The following is a 20,063-nucleotide window of genomic DNA, read 5'->3' as shown; positions in this document are numbered from 1 at the left end:
TCTTTCATTGTTTTGATGTTGTTGTCATCCATCGATTGACTGCTCTGATTCCCTGTTGTATTTCTTTTGGTTTTGGATAGTCCTCGAGAGTTCATTTCTTAGATTGGTATCTGGATCGTACGATCCTGCATCTTAGGTTCTGCCTGTGAGCTGAAGCTGTTTGTCCTCAGATCGAAGAACTCCCTTTAATTATTCTTGTAAGTTTGGTTTGACTTTTACATATTCTCTTAGTTTCTGTTTGTCTGGAAATGACCTAATTTCACCATCAAATTTGAACGAAAGTTTTGCAGGATATATTATTCTTGGCTGACAATTTTTTTCTTTGAAGATTTTATATATGTCATCCCATTGCCTTCTTGCCTGCGTGGTTGCTGCCGAATAATCTGAGCTTGGTCTTATTGTTTCTCCTCTGTATGTGACTTCTTGTTTTTCACAAGTTGCTCTCAGGATTCTTTGTTTGTCTTTGGTTTTAGTGAGTGTGATTATGATATGCCTTGGTGATTTTCTTTCTAGGTCTGTCCTGTATGGGGTTCGTTGAGGTTCTTGGATGGTCAGCTTTTCATCTTTCATGATATTGGGAAAGTTTTCTGTCAGCAATTCTTCAATGATCCTCTGTGTTTTTTGTTTTCTCCCCCTCTTCTGGAACTTTGATCACTTGCAAATTTTTGCTTTTGATTGTATCCCACATAATTCTCAGGGTTTCTTCATTTTTCTTCGTTCTTTTTTCTGATTTGTCCTCAAACAGAGTTGTATCTATGTGTTTGTCTTCAGTTTCACTGATCCTGCCTCCCATTGTTTCAGATCTGCTCCTCAGCCCTTCTATGACACTGTCCATTTCTGAAATCTTGTTGTTTATCTTTTGGTTTTCTAATTGTTGTTTTTGTGTGGTTTCTAGTTGTGAATTTATTTTAGTGTCTTATTCCTGTATTATTGAATTCTTCCATTTTTTTGTCTGTATTTTCCATGAATTTGTCTGCCTTTTCCATGAATTTGTCTATTATTTCCTCATTTTTGTCAGCTTTTTGCTCCAACTCTTGGATAATTCTGAATATTAGAGATTTGAATTCCCTATCAGTTCTAGTGGCTTTTTTTCTACTGGAAAGTCATCTGGTGTTTTATTTTGGATGCCTACTAGAACCATCCTGTCCTATTTTTGTATATGTTTTGATATTTGCTGCTGTCTTTGGGGTATTCAGTAGGTATTTTCCTTGTTTACTGAATGTAGATTTGTTTGTTTCGTCCTGCTTATTGTTTTATTTGGTTATGTCTGAGCAGGCAGGCTGTGTGTTCTTTGTTGTTTGCTTGTCTGTGTCACGATACTTTTTACCTCCTTCTCCAATGGGCAGGGTCTGTCACTCAGGTATGGTATAGCAGGTCAGGACTAGCTGGAGGGAAGTTGCTGGGGTGGGTTTTTCGTGGCACGTACTAGGGCCGACAGGGCAGGTTAGGAGTCAGTGCAGGGAAGATTCTGGTAGGCCGTGCATGTGCTGCCTAGGAGTGTGATGTTCAGCGCATGGTGCCAGTAGGCAGGAAGGAGGGGGGAGATTGTGCTGTGGGGTGCTAAGATGGGTATTGGAAAGAGGAGAGAGAGGAGAGAGGAACAGGAGCCAAAAACATACACACAAACAAAAAAGAGTGCTAAGGGAGGTTGCTGTTGGAGTGGAGAGATGAGAGATTGAGAGATGGAGGAAAACGAAAATGAAAACAAAAGAAAAAAATGAATAAGTAAAAATTAGAGGAAAAAAAGAAAAGGAAAAGCTCCTAGGGAACCCACTGGTGCAGCTGCTAGGACTGGGGAAGTTGCTCTCAGGCTGTGAAATACAGCATGGATAGAAGGGTTAGAGGTGTTCCACAGTGCCAGGTATTCAGGAGACAGGAAGAGAAGGTAAGTATAGAGAGACGAGAAACTGGAAATGAAGAAAGACAGAATGGGAAAAAGAGAGAGAAGAAAACAAAACAGAGAAATAAATAAAAGCAAAAAAAAAAAAAAAAAACAAGAAAGAAATGCCCCCAGGGATGTCACTGTGCATCTGCACAGAGTAAGGGAGTAGCTTCCAAACCTCACGGTACTGCCTGGCTGGAAGGGGCTCCCAAGCTGAGAAAAGGAAAAGAAAACAAACAAACAAATCAAAACAGAACAAACAAACAAAAGCCCCTGGGGTCCCACCAGCATGGCAGCATGGGCTGGGAAGCAATTTCACAGTTGAGCAGTGCTTTGCAGCCTTTCAGGAAGAAGCAAAGATGGCACCCGGAGCCAGGTATTTGAGAGAAAGGAGGGGGAGGTCGTGAGAGTTAAGGAAGAAATCTAATGAAGTGGAAAAAAGCAACACCAGCAGCCAACAAATGGCACTTAGGGACCCGGCCAGTGTGGGAGGATGGAATCCCAGTGACACTGGGGTGAAGCTGGTGCTTCCCAGCCAAGAGACTGTGGCCGCAGGAAGCAGAGGAGACCGAGTAGGGGTGAAGAAGGGTGTGGGGTGGGAAAGCTTATATCGCAGGTTACCTGTTGTTCTGTCTCCTGCTGGACAGTCCATGAAGCTGCTTTCTTGTACCCCTGTTCGCTGATCTCCGATAGGAGTCCAAGATGGCAGATGTGTGCTGGGTTAGCTGATAGGGGATCTCTGCATGTTTCTCTCCTCACTCTCTGTTCTCGGTCAGTTTCTTATTCTATTTGGTGTTTGGCTGAGTTCTTTATCTCTTTATTTGATACTTAGGGTTTCAGGACTGACATGTGACTCTGTTTGACTTAGTTTTTCTGATCTTTGCTGCAGAGGGATGGTGTGGTGCTTCTGTCTATAGCACCACGTTGCCCGGAAGTCTCAGTATAAAATCTTAAACTAAACAAAATTATGTGACTTAATAGCTGTCTTATTATAATAAACTGTTCTATCTGAATGAAGAGCTGTCCCTTGATCCTTAGGATCCCCAGGAGGGAAGTCATTTAATGTAGGATGAGGTAGGCTTGGCTGACTAGTAGCTCCCTTTCTCTTCATGGAGAAAGAGACTAAAAAGGAAAGAAAGAAGGATGAAGGATATAAGAAAAGTAGGACAGAGATGACTGTTAACTGCTTAACCTTCTTCCCTGCAGGAACTGTAGGCCCTTGGTTTTCCCCCATCACTGTGAGGGCTAGGTTATGTCATATACAAATTCTCCTTTTTTACAGTGTAGAGATTTTTAAGAATAAAGGTTTAAGAACTCACATTACCAAGCAGTTCTATTCTGTACACATGGAGTCGCCATGAGTTGAAATTGGCTCGAGGACAGCTAACAAAAATAAAAAATAAAAAAAAAAACTCACATTACCCAATTTCAAGATTTGTTATAAAAGCTACAGTACCCAAGACAGCATGGTACTGACAAAAGGGTAAACACAAAGATCAGTGGAACAGGGTAAAGCCTAGAAATAGACCCAGATAATATAGTCAGCTGATTTTTTTTATATACAATATTATTTTAATGGAGAAAGGATGGTCTTTTCAACAAATAGTGTTGTAATAAACGCTGGAAGTCCATGTTCCAAAAAAATAATAATGAAGAAGAAGAACCCATATACATACTTCACACCTTATGTAAAAATTAGCTCAGAGTGGATCATAAACCAACCCAGTTGCTGTCAAGTCAATTCCAACTCTTAGTGATCCTATAGGACAGAGTAGAGCTGCCCCATAGGGTTTCCAAGGAGCAGCTGGTAATTTGAACTGCCAGCCTTTGGTTAGCAGTCTGAGCTCTTAACTACTGTGCCACCAGGGCTTCAAGTGGATCATAGACCTATGTGAAACAGAACTATGAAACTTCTAGTAGAAAATATAGGGAAAACCTGCACGACCTTGGGTTTGGCTGAGTTTTTAGGTACAACACGAAAAACATGATCTATTAATGGAAAAATTGATCAGTTGGATTTTGTTAAAATTAAAAACTTGCTTCTACGAAAGACACTGTTAAGAGAATGAAAAAACAAGTCAGAGACTGGAAGAAAATATTTACAAATCACATATCTGTTAGAGGACTTATGTCTAGAATATATAAAGAACTCTGACTGGACTATAAGAAAGCAAAGGTGGGAATGCAAAATGGTACAGCTACTTTGGAAAACAGCTTGACAGTTTCTCATAAAGTTAAACATAGACTTATGATAAGACCCAGCAAATCCAACTTGTTTCATAATTGTTAAAATTATGAAACAGTCAAGATGTCCACTTCAACTGGGGAATGGATAAACTGGTACATCTATACAGTGGAATACTGTTTAGTGATACAAAGGAACAAGCTGTCGATTCACACAACAGCATGGATGAATCTTAAATGCGTTTTACTAAGTGAAAGAAGCCAGACCCAAAAGGCTGCATATTGTATGCTTTTATTCATAAGACTCTGGAAAAGACAAAGACAAAACTATAGAAATGGGAAACAGATTATTGGTTGCTAGGGATTAGGGAAAAGGAGAGTGAGACTACAAAAGAAATACACAGAGGAATTTTTAGGGGTAAAGGAATTGTTTTGTAAGGTACTGGGTTGGTGGATACATGATGCTATGCATTCATTCAACCCATAGAATTCATCACAAAGAGTAAACTGTAATGTATGCAAGCTAAGCGCGCGCGCGCGCACACACACACACACACACAGACACACACGCAAATCAACTAGGAGGTGGAGTGGGAGTGGAAGGATCCAAGGATGGAACTCAGACAGTTGAATGTAAGTGTATTACAAATTTATGACATAGCAGCACTGAAGGGGATGAACTTTATAATGTGATTGTTGTTGTAAGTTTCCATCAAGTCGATTCCAACTCATGGCAACCCCAGGTGTGCAAAGTAGAGCTGCACTCCATAGGGTTTTCAAGGCTGTGACCTGTTGGAAACAGATTGCCAGGCCTTACTTCTGAGGCACCTCTAGGTGGGTTTGAACCGTCAGCCTTTCGGTTAGTAGTCCAGCAAGTAACCATCTGCGCCTCCCAGGGACTCCTTTTGGTAACTCAGAATTAGTAAACTTGTGTACGTTCTTTATTCATATAAATTTATTGGAAAATAATATTTATATTGCAGTTAACAACTTGCAAAGTAATTTCAAAGACTTTAAATACTTGTGAGATTAATTACATGTTTTGGCGTATGTTTTTTTGAAATAGCAAAGATGGTAATACCTTAACTCATTCTAACTACATGTTTTTGTGATGAAGGTAGCCAAATAAAATTTTTAAATTTAACTAGAGAGGATTGTGAAATTAACATATCTTTCTTAATGCAGGATTCTTTCAGATGCCACTCACCAGGTTTGCTCTTATCTAAAAATTTAAATTTCCACTAGAGATCACAGGAAAGATGCTAATAGTTAGAAGCTATTTCCAAAACATAACCCCAACCCATAAAAAGCCAGTGCCATCTAGTCAATTCTGACTCAGCAACCCTATAGGACAGAGTAGAACTACCATATAGGGTTTCCAAGGCTGGAAATCTTTACAGGAACAGACTGCCACATCTTTCTCCTGCAGAGCAGCTGATGGGTTCAAACCGCCGACCTTTCGGTTATCAGCCGAGCACTTAACTGCTGCACCACCAAGGCTGAAAACATAACCCCAGGACTCATTTTCTAAAATGAGATTTCCAATCAGACATGTGTGTTCCCTCTTCAACTGCAAAGTGAAATTGTATTTGCATTTGCCCCAGGTTTCCACTTACTGTTTCTGCAGTTACTTCTGAAAAGCATTGTGTGTTTTCTTTTTACTTCATGCTTAGATTTCCCTAGTATATTAAAGTATGTTTTGAATTTCATCTGAAATCTGATTTTCAGTGGAATTTTAGTTGAGGCCATACAGAGTACCCTAGGAATTTAAAGTCTACAAAAATTCTTGTTTATTTTTAAAGTGAGATTTTTAAGCACACCTACCACAATGTTGTTGTTGTTGTCATTAGGTGCTGACCCTACATTCAACAGAGCGAAACACTGCCAGCACATTTAAATATATCATACCTTTTCTCTAGCATGAAAGTATTGTAGTCGTTTCTCTGTCACATCTGTATGTTGCAGATACTTTTTCTCCCTCTTAGTTTAGAACCATTACTCTCAATTGTATATGTGCATTCCTGTGTGTTTATGAAATTTTAGAACACAACTTTAGAAGCTAGTCACATAAGGCTGTATGTTATTTTACTTAAGGGATAATTATATGCAAAATAAAAATAAAATTTATTTCCTTTCACCTTTCTATTTCTAGATGACACAGTGCATGCAACTGGGTCTTGCAAGGATCGGTTACCAGGAAATTCGCTTATTGGTTCGCTGTTTCGGTGGGAAGAAGATGAAATACCAAGGTTAGTTAATGTTGTAAAGGAAAAAAAGACTTATTTAAATATATCCTAGTTATGATCAGAAATCAGTGCTTACCATAATTTAATTTAACCTTTTATTATATTGAGTTTTTAAAAAAAATCTGTAAGTTTATCAAAAAAGCAAATCTCAGCATTAGTATGTTACATTGAATCATAGATTTTAAAATAGATCATGAAAATAGGATTATTTTCTACTCAAAACCTAGTTATTACCTAATTGATAAAAGGACTCTGAGGTTAGCTTTTTATACTTCTCTCCAGCATTCATCTTGATCATGCATTCTAAATTGATTACCTATAATTTGTCAAGTAAAAATCACATTTACGATCGAATGACAATTTAAAACTGAAATAGCAAATATTTTTAATAATAGTAACCCCTCAAATTCAAAATATTAAATATTTACAGGAAAAAGTGGGCTGACATGCTGTGTGTGTGAATTATGTAATTTTCAATTTCTTTTTAGCTGTGTTATTATTGACTAGACTTCTTTTCTTGGGTAACATATATTCTACATACTTAGATTTCCCTAGTGTAACGCAGATATGTAATCACACCTGCCTAACTTATCAATCAGTAGTGTTATCGATATAGAACTCAGAGAGATTTCTGTTTTATACCATGAAGTGTTACACGAGCTTTCTTAATCCTTTTTTGATCATTTGAGTATTGTCAGGGTGGTTGTCATTTTTCTCTTTTCACTATGCATATGTCACTTGATACTTTTTAAGCACATGTTGTTTTATGAGGAATGCAAGGTAGAAAAGTGTTTTGTTAAATGTTAAATGACTATATTTGTTTATTTCATGAAAAAATGAATTTACGCATCAGTTGAAAATAAACTATCATAAAATATTTGTTTAGAGTTTAATTTATATAGTTTAAGATCCTAAAATGTACTTGACAGAATCTCCATATTATAGAAGTACTTGGATTCTCTAATACCTAAAAATTAAGAAAGAGTCTCATAAATAATGATACAAATGCATTGTTTTACAATTGAGATATTATGCCAAGATGAAATTTCAAAGACTGAAATAATATGGACAGTCAGTGACTTGCCTTACTTCTGTTCTTCTGCTTGTCAACAATAGGTATTTTTAATTATTTATTCAGGACTTTTTTATTGTTAGAAACACATACGCACATATATACACATACCCTGTGTACTTCTTGGGTAGTATGTATGAAGTTTAAAGAGAGTATTATTTATATATTGGTAGATAGTATGAAGTTTAAAGAGTATTATTTAACAAATATCTTTCTAGTTAGGTCATAAGACTATAGTAAAGTTCACTGATTAGGAGTAAATTTGAGGACACTCTGTATTATAATGAAAAGCCTAAATTTTAAAATGTTTTTAAGGAGCCCATTTCATTACTTTTAAGAGTTGTACAAATTAGAAGCAAAGATGTAAGTAGGCAACTAGTGAAATTAGTCAGGTTATTGAGAATTAGAATTTATAATAAATATAGGATAGCTGTTATAAATTGAATTGTGTCCCCCAGAAATGTTTTATCAATTTGGCTAGGCCATGATTCCCATTATTGTGTGGTTGTCCACCATTTTGTGATCTGATGTGATTGTTCTATGTGTTCTAGATCCTAACCTCTATGATAACAAGGCAGGATTAGAGGCAGTTATGTTAATGAAGCAGGACTCAGTCTACAAGATTAGGTTGTATCTTGAGTCAGTCTCTTTTGAGATATAATAGAAGCAAGCAGAGAGATTCACCAAGAATGAAGAACCAGGAGGGGAGCGCATGCTTTGGACCTAGGGTCCCTGCGCTGAGAAGCTCCCAGACCAAGGGAAGACTGATGACAAGGACCTTCCCCCAGAGTCGACAGAGAGAGAAAGCCTTTCCCTGGAGCTGGCACCCTGAATTCTGACTTCTAGTCTCCTAGACTACGAGACAATAAACTTCTCTTTATTAAAGTTATCCGCTTCTGGTACTTCCATTATAGCAGTACTAGATCACTAAGACAGAATTTGGTACCAGGAGAGTGAGATGCTGCTCTAACAGATACCTACAATGTGGAAGCAGTTTTTAAGTGCTGGAAGAGTTTTAAAGTGCCTAATGATAAAAGCCTAGATTGCCTTGAAGGAACTGTTGGTAGAATTGTGGACATGAAGGACAATTCTGGCAAGGACCGAGAAGGAAGTGAGTAGAGCTGTAACACCAGAGATGGCGCAGACAGCAAGAAGAAGCAGCAGAGAAACAACAGCAGCAGAACCAGGAGAATGGCATGAGACAGCCTGGGAGCAGACCCACGGAGCAAGAGAGCTGACTGCCGTTGGGCAGGAGGCTTCCTGGTGGAGCTGGGTGCTTCCAGGCACTTATCGGTGGAGCTAGGCTTGCTGACCCATGGAGCAAAGAGCTGAGTGCCTTCCAGCTAAGGGTTTACTGGCGGAGTAGGGTGCTTCCAGGCACTTACCAGTAAAGCTAAAAAGCTTTGGAACACTTGCACGAGCAGGGCAGATGCTGGGCTGGCCCAAGAGGCCGAGGAACCAGGAAGCAGAAGCTGAAGAGACAAGAACCTTGCTCCAGAGCCAACAGAGAGAAAGCCTTCCCCACAAGCCAGCACTATTAATTTGGACTTCTAGCCTCCTAAACTGTGAGAAAATAAATTTGTTTGTTAAAGCCACCAACTTGTGGTATTGCTGTTATAGCAACACTAGATAACTAAGACATCACCTAAACATGAAATATTGTAAAAGTAAGAAAAATCTTCACAAATTTTGCTTTAATATAGTTATTGTATTTTTGGAAATTTTTTTATTACAGCTCTTTAATACTGGAAGGTGTTGAACCACGGAGTACCTGTGAACTAGAAGTGGATGCTGTAGCTGCTGATATCTTAAATCGGCTGGACATTGAAGGTATATATACAGTTATTCTTAATATATATTTTTGTTTTTAAAAATCGGTGACCAAAATAGACTAGAAAAAGTAGAGAAGAAAACATTACTAGGGAAATAAGATGTTATAGAAGGAAGATACAATATGTTATGAAGATTGCTTCTACAGTTTTAAATAGCCATTATTTTTCATTTATTTATATATTTATATGAGTATGTTTGCATAGACATGAGCATGAAGTAAGTATGACACTAAATAATATTAGCTAGTATAATAGAATTTAATATACTCTACCTTTTAACTTTTTTATTCCTAGATTATATACCAGGGAGGGGACTCTAAGATCTATTGGCTATCATCAAATGCTTGAATTTTTTTTATTTGCTGGGTTTTTGGGAGCCAGTAGGAAGAAAACTTAAACAAGAAGTAATGTAAACAAATGTGGGTTGAGACAGTGTGTAAGTCTGTTGTATTTCAGAAAGTAGGCAATTATTTTTATTAGAAGCAATATTTATTAAAGAAAAGTTTAGATTGCTGTTTTTAAGCATTTTTCACATTGACCCTTGTAGTACTGAATTATTGTTGTGATTACAGCTCAAATTGGTAGAAATCCTGGCCTACAGGCCATATGGGAAGATGAAAAGCAACGACGAAGAAACAGAAATGAAACTTCTCAAATTAGCCAACCTGAATCACAAGGTATAAACGTAATAGTACTCTGATGACTTTTAAAACTAAATATTTTAGTTGGAAAATTAAGCCAGTGCATTTTTATCTTGACATTAGATTGTACTTTTAAAATTACCTTTAAATTTTTTAAGTATTTTTTTCCTGTTGTCATTGCCCTGCAACCAGTAATCCTTTATCTTTACAACTCTCTCTGAAGTATCACTCATTGACATCTTCAGTGTCCTTAATTTTCACTGTCCTCCACCTTGTCCTCTTGCCCACATTTTTACCAAATGAGGTATAGAAAACTCACAGAAGATCATGAATCCCAACTTAGAAACACTGTGTTTAGTTCATTAAGCTTTGAAAAGGTCACTCGTGAAATACTGCCCCCAAATTGTTTTCTGGATATATCATAAAAATTCTCACTTTGATTATCATGCACATCTCTGAAGAGAATACTTATTTTATTTATTATTAACCCTGCTACATTCAAAAATAATTTGAGGGGGCTTATATAAATACCATGGATACAACAAAAAAAATTTTTAAATAATAGTAAAAAATAGCGGCAGAGGCAGCTGCGGGACTCAGTCGCCACCCAGACTCCGCCATGTTGGGGCTTGTGGGTCGTGTGGCCGCTGCCTGGGCCTCTGGGGCCTTGTGAGGACTTAGCCCATCGGCGTCGCTGCCCCAAGCACAGCTCTTGCTGCGGGCCGCCCTGGCATTGCTCCAGCCTGGCAGAGACTATGCAGCGCAAACATCTCCTTCTCCAAAGGCAGGCGCCGCCATGGGGCACGTTGTGGCAGTCATCGGTGCAGTGGTGGACGTCCAGTTTGATGAAGGACTATCCCCCATCCTACATGCTCTGGAAGTGCAAGGCAGGGAGACCAGGCTGGTTTTGGAGGTGGCCCAGCATTTGGGTGAGAGCACAGTAAGGACCATTGCTATGGATGGTACTGAAGGCTTGGTTAGAGGCCAGAAAGTCCTGGATTCTGGTGTACCAGTCAGAATTCCTGTTGTTCCTGAGACCTTAGGCAGAATCATGAATGTCGTTGGAGAACCTATTGATGAGAGAGGTCCCATCAAAACCAAACAGTTTGCTGCTATTCATGCTGAGGCTCCTGAGTTCATGGAGATGAGTGTTGAGCGGGAAATTCTGGTTACTGGTATCAAGGTTGTGGATCTGCTGGCTCCCTATGCGAAGGGTGGCAAAAGTGGGCTTTTTGGTGGTGCTGGAGTTGGCAAGATGGTACTGATCATGGAATTAATCAACAATGTTGCCAAAGCCCATGGTGGTTACTCTGTGTTTGCTGGTGTTGGTGAGAGGACCCGTGAGGGCAATGACTTATACCATGAAATGATTGAGTCTGGTGTTATCAACTTGAAAGATGCTACCTCTAAGGTAGCGCTGGTTTACGGTCAAATGAATGAACCACCTGGTGCTCGTGCTCGAGTAGCTTTGACTGGACTGACTGTGGCTGAATACTTCAGAAACCAAGAAGGTCAAGATGTACTACTGTTCATTGATAACATCTTTCGCTTCACCCAGGCTGGCTCAGAGGTGTCTGCCTTATTGGGCAGAATTCCCTCTGCTGTGGGCTATCAGCCTACCCTGGCTACTGACATGGGTACCATGCAGGAAAGAATCACCACCACCAAGAAGGGATCTATCACCTCCGTACAGGCTATCTATGTGCCTGCTGATGACTTGACGGACCCTGCTCCTGCCACTATGTTTGCCCATTTGGATGCTACCACTGTGCTCTCCCGTGCTATTGCTGAGTTGGGCATCTATCCAGCTGTGGATCCTCTAGATTCCACCTCTCAAATCATGGATCCCAACACTGTTGGCAACGAGCATTATGAAGTTGCCCGGGGGGTGCAAAAGATATTACAGGACTTCAAATCCCTCCAGGACATCATTTCTAGGCATGGATGAACTCTCTGAGGAAGACAAGCTGACTGTGTCCCGTGCGCGGAAAATACAGCGTTTCTTGTCCCAGCCATTCCAGGTTGCTGAGGTCTTCACAGGTCACCTGGGAAAGCTCGTACCCCTGAAGGAGACCATCCAAGGATTTCAGCAGATTTTAGCAGGTGAATATGACCATCTCCCAGAGCAGGCCTTCTACATGGTGGGACCCATTGAAGAAGCTGTGGCAAAAGCTGATAAGCTGGCTGAAGAGCATTCGTGAGGGAGTCCTTTGGGCAAACTGTCCACTGTGTTCTCCATCTCCTTGTCCCCCCCAATCCAAAAAGCTTCAGTTTTCTGTGTAGGCCACAGGAGAGCCTCGTTTGAAGATGTTGTGTTCTGTCTTAAGAGTATTTAAGGTTTCCAATAAAACATACATCCCTCAAAAAAAAAAAAAATAGTAAAAAATAAAAGATAATAATCAAATGACAAATGTATTTGGAATAAGGTAGTAAGCCTACATTTAAGTCCAATTAAAAAAATTTTTTTATTATAATGTCTTGGCACTAAAAATACTTTGGTAAATTTTGAGTGCCTTTTATGCATTTTAGAATAGAAATACTATATTTTGTAAGGGGAAAATTTCTGGGTTCAGGGTGTATGATACATTTATAGGTAGAGAACAGTGTTTTTCTGCTTTAGATTTAGGTAATAATTATAGAACTTAACTTTAAGCTGACTTAAAGTACTTTAAAACTTTAGTAACAACCATTTCTCTTATTCGAGTTTATAATAGGAATACATTTAGATGGTGTTAAGTATATAGAGAAAAAGATTGGAAATTGTGTTACCATTTTTAAAGCTACTTTAGGAGAAAAGAAAATACTTCATTCGTTCTTATACATTTTTTAATGCACTTTTTAAAATTCAAAGATCGCAGGTTTGTGCCAGCCACAGAAAGTGAAAAAAAATTTCAGAAGAAACTTCAGGAAATTCTCAAACAGAATGATTTCTCTATGTAAGTGGTTATTTATCATAAATCTTGAAACTAGTTTTATTGCTTTGTTATCTAGTTTGTTATAAAGGATATGTTTTCTTAAACAGAACGTTATCAGGATCTGTGGACTACAGTGATGGATCCCAGGAGTTCTCTGCTGAGTTAACGTTGCACTCTGAGGTTTTGTCTCCTGAAATGCTTCAGTGTACACCAGCCAATATGGTAGAAGTCCACAAAGACACAGCACTGAACAAAGGTAAAATTTTGTTTTCAAGCATATAGAAAATACCACATCAGACATCTGTGTATCCAGCACTGAGGTATTAATATTTGGTTGAATTTGCTACGTTTTTTTTTTTTGTTTTTTTTTTTTCTTCTAAGAAATTATGTTGTTGTTAGGTGCCATCAAGTTGGTTCTGACTCATAGCGACCTGTGTGCAACAGAAAACACTGCCTGGCCCTGCGCCATGCTCACAGTTGTTGTTATGCTTGAGCCCATTGCTGCAGCCTCTGTGTCAGTCCATCTCGTTGATGGTGTTCCTCTTTTTCGCTGACCCTCTACTGAACCAAGCATGATATCCTTCTCCAAGAACTGATCCCTCCTGATAACATGTCCAAAGTATGTGAGATGAAGTCTCACCATCCTTGCCTCTAAGGAGCATTCTGGCAGTACTTCTTGGAAGACAGATTTGTTCATTCTTCTGGCAGTCCATGGTATACTCAGTATTCTCCACCAGCACCATAACTCAAATGCATCAATTCTTCTTTGGTCTTCCTTATTCATTGTCCAGCTTTCACATGCATATGAGGTGATTAAAAATACCATAGTTTGGGTCAGGCGTACTTTAGTCCCGAAAGTGACATCTTTGTTTTTTTAACACTTTAAAGAGGTTTTTTTCAGCAGATTGCCCATTGCAATAATATTGTTTGATTTCTTGACTGCTGTTTCCATGGGTGTTGATTGTGCAAGCAAATTGAAATCCTTGATGAGAAATTATGCATGTAGCAAAAATCCTCCCTCTCCCATTCTTTTACCCTTTATATTCAAGAGCTAAGCACTATCCTGAAGTGGTGAAAGTTGTTTCTGTATATGTTTTTGTATTTTCTTGTAAGTCTATAATATATACTATAGTTTTATGTTTTAAATACAGTATTACATAAATACTGTCTTCCTTGGCAGCATGGAATTATACAGCTTGCTTTTTTCATTCATTATATTATTTTAACAGATTTACTGAGGTATAATTTACAAAACATAAATTTACCCATTTTAAGTTGTGCAATTCAGTGATTTATAGTAAACTTACAAAGTTGTACAAACATCTCCACAACCCAATTTTAGAACATTTCCATCACCCCAAAAAGATCACTTTTGCCCGTTTGCAGTCATGCCCGTTCTCACATCCAACCTCAAGTAACCACTAATCTACTTTCTTGTCTCTAGATTTGTCTTTCCTGGACATATCAGATAAATGAAATCATACAATATGTGGCCTTTTGTGTCTGGCTTCTTTCACTTAAACATAATGTTTTTAAGGTTTATCCATGTTGTAGCATGTATCAGAACTTTGTTCCTTTTTATACTGAATAACATTCCATTGTATGGATACTCCATATTTTATTTATCCTTTGAACAGTTGATGGGCATTTGGATTGTTTGCACTTTTTGGCTTTTATTAATGCTGCTGTGAACATGTGTGTGCACGTTTTGTCTGGATACTGTTTTTCCTCTTAAGTAGAGACTGAAGAGTGGAATTGCTGGATATTATGGTAAATTTGTGTTTAACTTTTTAATAAACTGCCAAAGTGTTTTCTAAAGTAGCTGTACCATTTTTTATTCCCACCAGCAATATATGAGAGTTCAGTGTCTCCATATCCTCACCTCACCAGCAATTGCTGTTGTCTGTATTTGTGATTATAACTATCGTAGTGAATATGAAATGGTATCTCATTGTGATTTTAATTTTCATTTCCCCAATGACTAATGATGTTAAGCATCTTTTTATGTCAACATTATAATTTTGAAATTTATCCTTCTTCATTCATGTACCTCTAGGCCATTCATTTTAGCTGCTGATTAGTGTTTCATTGGAAGACTAAATAAGAGTTTATTTGTTTATCTACTCAACTACCACAACTATTAGATGGGTTTCACTTTGGCACTTTTGCAAACAGCCCTGTGTCTGTCTCCTTGTGGGCATGTGCAAGAGTTTCTGTACAGAAGCTGTGTTGTTGTTAGGTGCCGTCGAGTTGGTTCCGACTTATAGTGACTATGGACAATAGAATAGAACATGTTTAAAGACTAATATTTTTAGACTGTGAATTAAAAGCTTTCTGAGAAACACAAAATTAATATAAAATGAATTTATTTGTACTTTTTGAGCTATAGAGAATAAGAATTTTATTATTCAAATGAAACAGCTTGTCTGTTATTTTCCCTGTGTATATTTTAATGTGTAATAATTTTTATTAGAGTAATATAACTGTACAAACTAGCATAGGATTAAAGAGGCTATGAATAAGGAAGACCAAAGAAGAATTGATGCATTTGAGTTATGGTGCTGGCGGAGAATACTGAGTATACCATGGACTGCCAGAAGAATCATAAATATTTGACAAGTCATAGATTCAGGCTTGTTTTTTTATTATTCAGTATAACTAATTAGATATTCCTGTGGCTTTTATTAAAGGTGTGTTAAGTTTTTATTTAGTATCTATCATTAAAACTTCAAAATTTTAAATAGGTTTAATTATAATGCCTCCTAATTTACACACATACTAATTCACACAAATAATAAATTTTCAATTTAGGCCATTGCTTTAATGTTTTTGTATTCTTTGTATCTTAAGGTCACAAAGTACAGGAAGTTCTTATTAATGAAGAAGCAATTTTGAACCTCATGGAAAATAGTCAGACTTTCCAACCTTTGACCCAAAGACTGAGTGAGTCACCAGTTTTCAGTAAGTAACAATGCTACCATAAACATCAGTATTTTAAATCAATACCATTATATTTTTTATGAAGAATTTGTATGGAGGTTTTGTTTCTTTGATTTGAAGAGATTAATGTTGCATGTTCAATAAATACTTAGTCAACAACAGTATAAAAATGAAACCTTGCATTAAATCAAGTAGCTTTGTTTTTGTGTTATTTATTTTTTGGCACATCTTTTTATTAAAAAAAAAACAATTGTGAAAGAAAATAATTCCTTTCTGTTTTTTTTCTTTAACTTCACTTTGGTTGGAGGAAAACCATATTGCCGCAGGGAAAAAATGTACTTATTTTTAATTGAAATTCTCCAAAGTTTAGCTACATTAGTAGAACATCATAATTGGTTCTTTCTTGGTGACTAACAGAAGTTTCCCTAGATAATTCCATCCACGTCATTGAGTTATGACTAGATATAGCACATGCCAGTTATTTTTGAGTGTCTTTGCTGTAGTGGAGCCCTGGTGGCGCAGTGGAGCCCTGGTGGCGCAGTGGTTAAGAGCTCAGCAGCTAACCGAAAGGTCCGCAATCCGAATCCACCAGCCACTCCTTGGAAACCCTATGGGGCAGTTCTACTCTGTCCTGTCGGGTCACTGTGAGTCAGAATCGACTCGATGGCAATGGGTTTGCTGCAGTAGTTTTCTTATGCTATCACTCGAAATACATTTTCAGTCGTATCATAAGCCATTTACTAGACTTCAGTATTTTAGTTTAACTTAAAAAGAAAAGAAACACTTTGTCATGGAGTCAATTCCAATTCATAGTGACCCTATAGGACGGAGTAGAACTGCCTCATAGGGTTTCCAAGGAGTGGCTGGTGGATTTGAACTGATGACCTTTTGGTTACAGCCAAGCTCTTAACCTTTCTGATATCTTCTTTAAAAGTTTGCTGCGTAAAGTGAGATAGTATTAAACTTCATGCCTCTTGTTTTGCTTGGCATAATGATTTTATGTTTCTTTCCTTCCTTACATTCTAGTTTTTCATTCTTGAAGCACCAAATGTGATACTAGGTCCATACAGTGTCCTTTTTCTGTTATTTGCATTTTCATTTGTGAATGGAACATAATTAACTGATTAGGGACAATACCAAAATTATTGTACATAGTCATATTTTAAGAAAATTTTAAATAGGAGTGGGGGACTTTTTCTTTTTTAAATGAAAGGTCACATGCATAAAGATGTCATCCAAAGACCACATTAAAAAATTAAGGAGAGTGGCAGCAAGATGGCATTATAAGCAGCTGAACATCCCCACCCTCCCACATCAACTACAGAAAAAATTAATTTGAGGTTTACCATCTAAAATGCTCTGTTTCTTCACCTAAAGCACAATAAAAAAAAAAATGCTCTATTTCTCCATCTTAATAAATAAAAACATGTACCAAGTTAAATTCCATTCTAATTATTAAAAACATATAGTTAAAAGTAAGGAACATAAAGTCAAAGATTCAAAAAGAGGAGACAGTGAGGGTGACAGGCAAATCAGTATTTCATGACATAAGGCAAGTGTACTGTATCATCAACAGATATAATTCTGCCTTGCCTAAGGTTGCAGAAATGCAGTGTCAACGTAGTCAATCTGAGGAGCAAATATCTATAATTATTCACCAATACTAATCTTTCTTAAAGTATGGGATGGGAAAAAGAAAAATTGCAATTCTAGGTTTAAGAAATGGATCATTGTCAAAATGGCTCTTATTAACAAGTATCATTTTTACCTTACGTTTGGTAACATATTTGAATCAATATCTTTAATATCAACAAATAAAATCTGAAACTTGATATTTTAGTAAGTTGGAAATGTGTTAACTCATCTTATAGAGAAAAGGGCTGTATACTAGATTAGAACAAACCCCAGTCTTCATGATCTTTTAAAAAAAAAATAACTTTATTGAGATATAGTTCACATACCATAAAATATACCTTCTAAAGTGTATAATTTGGTATCTTTTAACATATTCACAGTTGTGCAATCATTACCACTATCTAATTCCAGAACATTTTCATCACTGCCCATTAGCAGTCCCTCCCTGTTTGTCCCTTCTCCCAGCCCTTGGCAAACACTTTCTATTTCTTTGAGTTTGCATATTTTATGCATTTCATGTAAATGTCATCATATAATATGTGTCCTTTTATGCCTGGCTTCTTTCACTTAGCATAATGTTTTTGAGGCTTATACATGTTGTAGTATGTATCAGTACCTCATTCCTTTTTACTGCCAAATAATATTCCATTATATGAACTATCATATTTTATTTACCCATTATTGGTTGATGGACATTTAGAATTTTTTTTTTTTGCTATTATGAATAATGCTGCTGTGATCATTTGTGTACAAGCTTTTATATGAACATATATTTTCAGTTCTCTTGGGTGTATACCTAGGAGTAAAATTGCTGAGTCAAATGCTAACTCTTTTTTTAACCTTTTGAGGAACTGCCAAGCTTTTTTCCAAAGCAGCTGCACCATTTTACAGTCCCACCAAGAATGTATGAAGGTTCCAATTTCTGCACATCTTTGCCAACACTTCTTATTTGTCTTTTTCATTTCAGCCATCCTAGTAGGTGTGAAATAGTATCTCACTGTGATCTTTACGATTTTTTAAATAATGCTATTAACCACTGTTAAAGCTTTCTTGTGTTTTTCAACTACAGGTTTCTTTTGATGATCCTGCAAGCTAAATAAAGCTAACTGAGGGATGGGATTTTCACGTGTATGTTTTTTTAAGACAGTTCCTTAGCGTTAATATTTATGTATTTATTATATATTTTATATTTCTTTTGAACATTTGTGACCATCTTTGATTTTTTATTCTTCAAGCTTAAGTGTGCTGTAAGAGCTTTGGGAGCTTATTAAAATGCAAATTCCTGCCCCTCTCCCAGAAATTCTGTTTCAGTGGTTATGAAATCAGGTCTGGGAATCTTCTTTTAATAAGGACACTAAATTATTCTAATGCAGATGATCCAGGAGTCACACTTTAGTGGGAGAGCTATATCAACACCTTAATCTGTAGACCAGCTGTATTTTTTTAGCGTGTGCTAGCCTCTATGATGTTATTGTTCTATAACTTGTCTGAATTGTTGGATTACTTAGAAAATTTAAGTTATTTGTTGGTGATTATTTCACTTGTCTTATAGTGGACAGTAGTCCTGATGAGGCTGTGGTACATCTTCTTGCTGGTTTGGAAAGTGATGGATATCAGGGGGGAAGAAATAGAATGCCTTTCCCATGTCATTCCTTTGGAAACTCTAAAACTCTCCAAAACAGTGATGATGAAGAAAATGAACCCCAAATTGAAAAAGAAGAAATGGAACTTAGTTTGGTGATGTCCCAGAGATGGGACAGCAATACTGAAGAACATTGTGCCAAAAAGAGGTAACTCATTAGTTATTTCAGTTACTTTAAGAACTTTTTGTCTGTCATTTATCACTGTTCTTCTTTAATCAGAAATTACTTTATTATTACTGATAATACAAAATACCTCATAAACAATAGTGATTTTATTTTCAATCTCTTTTAGGGAGTGATTTGTTTCTCATGTGGCATAAACTTCATATTCCAGGCTAAAAAAATTTTTGCTTCGTTAAAAAAAGTTAACTTTGTTGTTGTTAGTTGCCGTCGAGTTGACTCTGATTTACGGTGACCTTATGTATTACAGAACAAAACATTGCCCAGTTCTGTATCATCTTCATGATTGTTAGTATGTTTGAGTCTGTTGAACCTAACTTTAGAAGCCATCTATTTATATATGCAGTATTAACAGTGTTTACTGTTAGCTTGAAGACAAGGAATGACTTCTAGATCTGATGAAACTGAAAGAATTAAATATTAAAAATAAATAAACAAAATGAAACAGACCCAGACTCAAATATTGCTATTCTGGTTCATTCTGGTTTTCTAAGTCAGTCTCCAAGAGAAAAGAAGTGAAAAGGCAAAGAACGAAATTGTAAGGGGATTGATTGAGTTGTACCAAGGTACATGTTGGGAAATCAAGAAAAATAAAGTTGGAGAGGTAAATTGAACTCATAGAAGCTGTTGATTGCTAGATTAAGATATTTGGACTTCAGGCCTTAGGGAGCTAATGGTAGTTTTAGAACTCCGACTAACAGATCAGAGTTGGTTATGGAGGAGTAACTTGGTGCAGAGGTGAATGGGGATATAATAATAGTACCTGTTTCACACAGTTATTATAAGTATGAGATAAGATAATCTGTCTTAGTCATCTAGTGCTGCTATAACAGAAATACCACAAGTGGATGGCTTTAACAAAGAGAAATTTATTTTCTCACAGTCTAGTAGGC

At 37.1% G+C, this 20,063-nt stretch overlaps 1 protein-coding gene and 1 pseudogene across 8 annotated transcripts in view; both read left to right on the top strand.

The window, feature by feature from the left end:
• The window catches only part of REV3L (REV3 like, DNA directed polymerase zeta catalytic subunit), a 197,236-nt gene that overhangs the window by 93,823 nt on the left and 83,350 nt on the right, over window positions 1–20,063 (top strand). For all 8 annotated transcript variants that reach the window (XR_002823319.1, XR_002823318.1, XM_023727674.1 and 5 more), the window contains 7 exons: window positions 6,219–6,315; window positions 9,120–9,214; window positions 9,789–9,893; window positions 12,709–12,793; window positions 12,880–13,028; window positions 15,623–15,733; window positions 18,900–19,137. Coding sequence is in view for 6 of the 8 variants with exons in the window: in XM_023727674.1 (XP_023583442.1) it covers window positions 6,219–6,315; window positions 9,120–9,214; window positions 9,789–9,893; window positions 12,709–12,793; window positions 12,880–13,028; window positions 15,623–15,733; window positions 18,900–19,137 (880 nt within the window). In the remaining 2 variants the exon portion in view is untranslated. The remainder of the gene's footprint in view (window positions 1–6,218; window positions 6,316–9,119; window positions 9,215–9,788; window positions 9,894–12,708; window positions 12,794–12,879; window positions 13,029–15,622; window positions 15,734–18,899; window positions 19,138–20,063) is intronic.
• On the top strand, window positions 9,944–12,700 carry LOC101361420 (ATP synthase subunit beta, mitochondrial pseudogene; annotated as a pseudogene).

This window comes from Trichechus manatus, unplaced genomic scaffold (assembly GCF_000243295.1).
Source record: "Trichechus manatus latirostris isolate Lorelei unplaced genomic scaffold, TriManLat1.0 scaffold00017, whole genome shotgun sequence".
Lineage (NCBI taxonomy): Eukaryota > Metazoa > Chordata > Mammalia > Sirenia > Trichechidae > Trichechus > Trichechus manatus.
Note: the sequence above shows the minus strand (reverse complement) of the source record. Positions and strands in the feature narration are given on the sequence as shown.